We start from the raw sequence: 8516 nt of genomic DNA on the forward strand, positions 1-8516 counted from the left end.
TGCAGTTTCGAGGAAACTACCGATGGATTGAATATTGAAAGTGCAAAACTATTTGTATATCTTTGAAAAAGAGAAGGAAGAGGAGAATTTGAAAACATAAATAATGATATTACATTAGTTTTGATAACACGAGACGCCACGCGAAGATAATCTATATATAGACCAATTAGTTTCAAATATCTAATTTAGTCATATATTGCAGTACTTGTACTATTCCAACAAATCTCATAATACCAGGAAGCTAGAATGTTCTTTTGGTTTGAAATTGGACCCGATCGAATAATTAATATTCAAGCTGATTGATCATATAATATTGTCATTTATGCCAACTTTTAATAAATAAATGAATAATTACGACCCTCTCTGTCTAAAACTCAAAAGCCAGACCCTCTCTCTCTAAAACTCTCTCGTCCGACCACAGCTGGGGGGAGGGGGAGCTTCGGCTCCCTCTTCCCCTCCCTCTCCTCCCTCTCTACTGTCGTCTCCGACGGATTTTGTGTATTTTTTTACTTTTTCAAGTTTTCGGCCGAATAAGGGGAGGGTAGTCGATCTGAACTTCTCCGATGACCATTTTCCTACACGCGCACTACCGGGAGAACCCTCACCCGTCGATCTTGCAGCCGTCCATTTTGGGTGTCATTCAGAGCGGCACGTCGCACCCACGCGCAGATCTCAGAGAACGCGTGGTACTCTCGAGCCACCGCGTATCACACTGCGTCGGTGCCATGTGCGGCAGCTTAGGGCCCAGTTCACTGGCACTGCTTCGACCGGCCGATTGGCTCCTCCCTAGAGTGACGCGTGTCATTCACGCGCCACCACCGATTCCCTTTACTGTTTTTCAGTTTTTGCATGTTTGGTGGTTGTTTTATTGTTTCTGTTTCTGTGTTTCCGACTTAATGTCGGTGTGTTTTTTTGTTGGTACTTGTTGTTTTTGTTTGTAGGAAATATAAAGTGAAATAGGCTATTGGACCTATGTGCATAGCATTGTGGGTTCCTCCCTCCTCCGGTCAGGAGGATGAGTGTTTTTCTATACTTCTCCCCCTTTTGGTGGATGGAGTTTGGATGCTTGTTTTTTAATCTCTGTTTTATACAGAGATTAATACTCTCTTTTGAAAGTTTTATGAAGTTCAGACAATGTCCGTCACATAATATTTGTGTACGGAGAAGCTTACAATAGGAGTTTAGGTTGGCTTGTACCTTGAGTCACAGATGTAACTTCCTTATAAATGAATGAAATGATGTCTATTTCCTATCAAAAAATAAATAAATAAATGAATAAAAAGCTTTAATATGTAGAATTAGACTATTAGTGGGGAGGAAAAGGACCCAAAAACACCCCCTAATTCAGCTACTATTATCGATTCGAGGAAATGAAAAATATAAATCAGAAAATGGTTTTAAATTGTTGTTTATGAAAGTAAATAAATAAATTGAAAAGTTATTCCAATAGATTTTTTTTTTTTTTTCTTGGAAGTTGTAAAAGTTGTATTATATTTTTTAAGATTGGATGAAAAATTGAAATATAATTTTTTTTTCAAGAATTAGAGGTGTTTGATTTAATATAAAAAAGATTAAAAAAATTTTGTATGCCTTATCAGCCGGAAGTATAGAACTAGACCTAAAAACCTTCGTGTAGGGCGCCGCGTGCACAATGAATGGAGTTGGATTTTAATTTATACGGATTTTCTCTTCAAACTCCCTGAAAACAAAAAAGTAAAAAAGAAATGATGAAAAAGACTAATAAAGAAGTAGAGAGAACAAAGTTGAGAGCACACAGATCATAGAAAGAAAGAGTACTTGGGAGCATGCGAGAACGACGGAAGAACTCTCTGAATATAGTCAGTTTTTGTATGGCCCCACTTCCGAGTTGCTTTTGTCTTCTTCCATTACGGCCAATCTTCCTTACAAATTTATTTATTTATTTATTTATTATCTTTGTTTTCTAATACTTTCAACAGTAACCCTACACCGCATACATCCTAATCCACCGCTTTCAAAGCAAGTTAAAGAATGCAGGAAACCAACCCCGCCATCGATTGAAATTTTATTGTTCTTTTTCATGCGGATGGATAGCTCTTATATATATATATATATATATATATATATATATATATATATATGCGTGCATGAAACTACACTTTCATCTGATGAGATGCAAATAATGAACGCGCGCTTCTCATTTTCAACACATGGGACATGACAACTTTCTGCAAAATGAGGCGCTACCAAGTACCACGTACATACATACTTGCCAAAAATGATTAGGATGTGTTTAGCAGTGAAGTGGATTAATAGATAAGTACTTGTGACTTGTGAGCACTTCCTCATCATCGTCCGTATACCTCGTTCCTTTGCGTTCTTTGCGCGGGTGCGCTTGTCCCCCACTCCGCCATATTGGTTGACTTTTAGTCACCTCATGATTTAATAATAGGCATATATAATTGAGCCTAACAAGCTTTATACTACAAAATTCCTTATCAATTCGACCTTTACAAAAGCAAAAAAAAAAAGGATAAAGATTTCAATGACTTCAGAGCATGATCATGATCCCTACCATTACAATGAAATCTTGGAAGAAGAAAGAAATAAAAAGAAATAAAAATTTAAAGAAGAGCATAAGGCCAGCTGGAAGATTACAGGAGGAAAGGTTAATTAAGATGAGGCCGGGAAGTGGTTGATATTGACTCACCCAGGCCTCCTACCAATCTCAGACGAACTCAACAGTTCTTCCAAGTAATCTGCACCTAAATCCTCGAACACCACCACATTATCTATCCTAACATCTCTCTGTTTACTTTTCTTGCTTATAATTTTCCTTCTCATGGAGTGCTTTCTCTTAAGAGCCACCACAGGGGAACACCCATCTTCTGAGGAGCCATAGTTCATCTCCCTAAGCGATTCCCGGACTCTCTCAATTGGAAAATTGAGTATAGCCGAGGAACCCCGCATGGAAAAGGCTGCTTGATCATATGCCAAAGCTGCTGCCTCTGCACTGTCAAATGTCCCCAACCATACCCTTATGCCATGCCTTGTAGAATCCCTTATCTCCGCCGCGAACTTCCCCCACGGCCGCCTCCGAACCCCTCTATAGGACTTCTCCTTCTTGGGGTTTTCTTCTTCTACAGAACTAACCTCTTCTTCTTTAATCTGGTTCGAGTATGTTTCTGATGCTTGTTGGTAATTAGCCTTAGAAAGCATACCCAAAAGAAACATTTCTTCCGAGTCATTCTCATTGAAAGGAAGACAACAATTGGGATGGTCGAAATTCAGGCCATCCCAAGAGAAAGAATCCGGTGACCCGAAGGAAGATTCCGGTGAGAGAGCAGAATTTGGGGAGTGGAAAATTGTTGAGTCCATTTGAATGAATGAGCTTTGGGACGAGTTTCCGTCTTTGAATGTGCTTGTGTACATGGGTCTCCCTATTGTTCAATTGCCCATGTTGTGGTTAGCTAAAAGTTCGAAACCTCACCCACTTATATATACAAGGACTGAGGCAGTAAATGGTAAAAAATAAAAGAAAAAGGTAATAAGGTAAAACTGTTAAAGAAATAGGAAAAGTAGGGGAAAAAGTTGTAAAGCAGGATGTGGTGGCCATATTTAATTGTTTATTTCTTTTCAGTATTTTTATAAGTTATTTGTTTGATATTTATCTAATTATAATTTGCTTGGTTTGCACACCAGATGGGCTAATTGGCACATGGGTCAATTGAATCATGGCGGCTGGGTCATAACTCGGGACTGCAATTTGCAGTGAGGTCAGCCTGTGATCTCACTTTTATCTTCAGGGCTTGTGTGGGACCCTTGTGTACGTGTCACCCACGTGAGCGATGTTGAGTTCTCGTTCAGATCGTGCGGACAATTAAGCTCGATCGGTAGTTGAATGGCCGTTGCGGCATTTCGATGAATAGTATTTTAGGCCTTAAAATGGAAATGGTTGGTCAATTTTGCGATGCCTTGATCTTGAAGCTCTTTTCCACACAAAACTAGATGAAATTTCATCTAATTTATGCCAAATCTATAATATTCGTGTCCCGTATTTGTAAACACGAACCTTAAAATGGTTGTAAATCATTCACTTCATGTCCTGTTAAAACATGTTTATAAATTAATTTACTGCTGACAATTAGGGAGTCACGCACCTCTTGAAATATTCTTCAAAGTCATTCTTCTCGGATCTCGTGATCATTTTCTTTAATAACAGCGTTTCAACGCCATCTATTTTCGTGAAATAAATAGTTATTGGTGACATTTCAACCATTTTCATGGTTACATAGTCCATATTATATACGTCTCTTGATCTCCTGATCCTTAGCATGCAGGAGATCAATGGGATTCATGTGAAATCACTTGGTAAAAATCACATATTGCTGCCAAATCAACGAAAACTTTCCTCCGTAGTAGCACGCAAATGACAGTGACTTATTTAATTAAATACCCAAACTTTTCTTCGAGACTTGTTTATATATTGATGGTGACATAAATGTAAAATCATTATCCTTATATATAATACAATTACCTTTCAATAAGAATTAGAAATTGATGTTTTGAAAGGTCCAGATACAGGCCCCCTTCAAGAGAATACGATATGCACGTGTCCAAGACTCCAAAGTAATCAAAACTAGGAGATTTTTGTTCAAGTTCGAAAGTCCTCCAAAAACAATGGATACTATCGTCTGAGAGTGACCATTCTTCTCTCCACGAGTCCATTTGCCAGGCATCTTTGAAATTCAAGAGTTTCATATGTAGCTTCTGGGAAAGATCCCATGCATGCATTTTGGGATAATTCTTTTTACCATGCATTTGTATCTCTGTATGGACATTGGACAATAAACTTATATCGAACTTAGAATTTTCATACTAATTTACTTTCTACTCCATATTCCATGCTTATATTACTTATTTCCTCTAACTTCAAGTGGAAAAATAGTAATTTCATTTGTTTGAAGACCGGACTTATTTTTGGATATTGGACGAACTCTCTAATCATTTCTTTTGGAATGAGACTTAAAACTCCTTTGCATTGGTGTATAGACGAGGCGACACTCTTTTCATATTGTAGGATTTTATGTCATTATAAGAATTATCAATATAATCTGCAGATCGACTTTTAATGTTCAAGTCATGAAATAACACTAAAAAAAAAATTACTTATTTGTAGCTAGATATTTTCTATAAAAATGATTATTTCTTGTTAAAATGAGTATATTTTCGTTATAAATAGTCATTCTCGTCGTAAATAATCCGTCACGAATGCTCGCTTATAAAATATCGATCATTAATTATGGAATGATTGGAAGTACTACGAGGCCAAAGATATGATCACACCAATTGAATTATTAAGTTTGACGAATCACCGTGTCCGTAGTTGCATGTTATTTTCATGTCAAATTCAACATCCTGAAATATTATAGGCATTAGTCCTACGAATAGTGCCCCCGGGGTTTGGGGGATTGATATGTAATTTTTGGCTCATACGACTCTATGTATGGATAGATAATTAACAAATGATAATTTACAAGGGAGCAAGTTGGATGGTGAATAGGCTTCTACGGGCCGGGTCAAGATAGCTAGATTTCCTCCTCCTTCAGCTAGTTTTTCGTAGGCATTTGCATTGCCAAGAAGTACGAATTATGTAAGGAAAATGATAGAGTTACTGTTCATTTATTACTATTTTCGTATTTATTTTTTTAATTTTTTATTTTATTTAATAATTAAGGAAATGACTATTAGTAAATTTATATATTTTTTAATTTTTTTTAATGATTAAGAATATTAAAAAAATACTTTAAAAAAAATATTGAAAAAATAAATACATTATAAATAATAGATAGATAATAAAAATATAATAATTCTATCACTATCCATAATGTAATTAAGGCACAACAAAAACATCAAAGTGCCCTTTACCAAAAAAAAAAAAAAAATCGATGATTATGAAGAAATTTAATATTGGTCCTTTTTCCAGGCATCCCTTTTGGGGTCTCATCCTTGCCTCCTTGGTCTCCACGCAAGGGAATTTTCAAATTTGACAACCATCTAACCCAAAAGAAAACAGAAACAGAACAGAAAAGAGACAGGAGTAACACTAACACCAATATTACAATTCCCACCTTCTGCTTTACATGATTCAAAGAATATAAATTTAAAGATGGACGAACAGTCTTTTTTTTTTTTTTTTTTTAATGGAAATAAAGGACGACGGAGACAGAAAGATTAAAATATATACACAATATAAGAACAAGAAGGAAAAGGAAAGTTCGAGGTCATTTCTGTTCCAATATTAACTAAAATTAATTAGCTGCATTTAATTCTGATGATATAGCGTATGCAGGTGGTCCTTGGATATATATATATATATATGATCATCACGTACCCAGCTAAGTCCTCAATCCTCCTAACACCATGAAAACTAGGGATATATATATATTAAAAACGAAACAAACAAAAAATTGTAAAGTCCAAAAAATCCAAAACAATCACAATTATTTTGACTAAGTCGTTAGGCAAGGCATGATGGTTACAGATTCATGGTACATAGTCCGTTCACGGATTTTTCACGTTTCACTTGGTTACTGTTAGTATGCCCCACGGGCCACTCCCCCATGCACCCGTGCCCTTTCTACCTACCTCAGTCTTATTTTTCATCCTCAACACACCTTGCTGCGCCTTCTCATTACCACAATTACACTGTTCCACGCTTGCTGTCGGATTTATGTATATATCAATTTTCTTAATTGAATAATGTTATTTTTTCATCTAAAATTTACTGCTCAGATGAAATTTAAAACACAAATACAAAAGTGGTATAAGAGGGTACTTAGAGTTTCAATTTTCATCTTTTATATTTTCGAACGTCCTTATACTTGGAATATATGTTTTTGTGTTTTATTTTTTAATTTTAAATTTTAGATGGGCCAATAGCAATACTCTTCTTAATTTGATTAGTGTTTTGCTTCAAATATCTATCACGTTATACTACTCATCATCCTCACACATTACGCAATATATTTTTATTAATTTTTTTAATTTTTTTTTCAATTGTTTGGGTTTATTCTTTCTAAACTAATTGAATTTTTTTATTCATGATCATCCATATATCACATATTTGATAAGAGATAAAAATTAAAAATTATAAAATTATGTGTAATGTGTGAAGTGTAGAAATGATGAGAAAATAATTTTTCATATCCATTCCACATTTGTCTCTTCTTCTTGTGTTTTGGGCTACTTTTTTATCTCTTTCTGATCAAATTTTGGGTTTGACAAAGTCGAGCTGGATAGGAGGAAAAATGAGTATATAAACAGAACCCTCGGACCCACAACTTCTAAGTAATTGTTAACTTGTCAATTAGCATATGCTAGCATAAACAACTACACCCATGTTTGCAAATATCAAAATTTTTGTTTTTTGAAAATGTTTTCAACTTCAATCAGAGTGAATGTCTGTTAATTAAGAAAATAATTTTTGTTCCTAAAACAATTGTATAAATTCTCAAAATCCTCTCATCTTGATTCCATTTAGATGAAACCAATTGGCAGCTTCAAATGATTTAAAATCCTATAGCAATGTGTTGGAGAAGAGCTTTCCGCTTTCTTCTGCAAAAGTCTGCAGGATACATGAAATGTATGTTAAAAGGGGTTTGGCACTAGACTTGATTTTCTTGAGTAACCTATTGTGACATGACAACAAGGAAGGATAGAGTAATTCGATCGTAGTTGAGACTAATTTGTAAATGATCAATTGCACGGACAAGGGACTTTGAGGATAAGTTTAATGAGAAAAAATATTTGCAATCGTGAATTGTGTAATCGTCATATAATCGTTTTAAACAAAGTGAATAAAATATGAAACTTACATAAAAAAAATTAATTTTTTAATAATAGACTCTATTCTTTTTCAAGTTTAATTATGATATCAAATTTGGCATTAATCAAGCCGCTGGAAAGGGAGAAAATCCCGAAGGTGCGCGCATTCTAGAAGGTTTTGGCAAACAAAGAATTATTCATACTTTCTTTTAGTTTTTTTCACAAACTCTACAGTTAAGTTTGAACTCCAGTTTTGACGAGTTGTACTCTGTTGTTCAGAGATATAAGTGGAGAAATAATAATAATAATAATAATAATAATAATAGTAATAATAATATTGAGAAGTAATAATAATAAATAAGTGATAGGGATGAAATCAAGATACATTGTCAAAGGCCAAATCATGAATATGAAAAAGAATTAATATTTAAAAAATTAAAATTAACTTTGTTGGGACTGGGAGACAAAATCTAATTGTGCCCCGCATAATAAAGACTTTGTTAAGAGAGTTAATACGATTAGACAAATATAAGAATCAAGAAAACAATTGAAAAAGTTGAGAGCAACATGTGATAGGATTATAAAAAAAAGGCTGGCTTCTTGTTCCCTAGACATCTTTGTATCTTCCTCTTTTATATCTCTTCTAGCTTACTGTGACAGATCGGGCGAATATGGAAGTTGATTTTATATTATATTACATCTTTTTATAA

At 34.7% G+C, this 8516-nt stretch overlaps 1 protein-coding gene across 1 annotated transcript; it reads right to left on the reverse strand.

Moving 5' to 3' along the window:
- Window positions 1-2441: 2441 nt before the first annotated feature.
- On the reverse strand, window positions 2442-3464 carry LOC121251898 (ethylene-responsive transcription factor 1B). Its single transcript, XM_041151312.1, has one exon. It carries the CDS (start codon window positions 3409-3411, stop codon window positions 2686-2688), a length of 726 nt encoding a protein of 241 aa, XP_041007246.1. The 5' UTR covers window positions 3412-3464; the 3' UTR covers window positions 2442-2685.
- Between the last annotated feature and the right edge of the window lie 5052 nt (window positions 3465-8516).

The sequence above is a fragment of the Juglans microcarpa x Juglans regia genome, chromosome 1D (assembly GCF_004785595.1).
Source record: "Juglans microcarpa x Juglans regia isolate MS1-56 chromosome 1D, Jm3101_v1.0, whole genome shotgun sequence".
NCBI lineage: Eukaryota > Viridiplantae > Streptophyta > Magnoliopsida > Fagales > Juglandaceae > Juglans > Juglans microcarpa x Juglans regia.

Excerpts from the sequence above, each read along its gene's own strand:
- LOC121251898 (XM_041151312.1), bottom strand. The coding sequence starts at position 3,411 with ATGTACACAAGCACATTCAAAGACGGAAACTCGTCCCAAAGCTCATTC.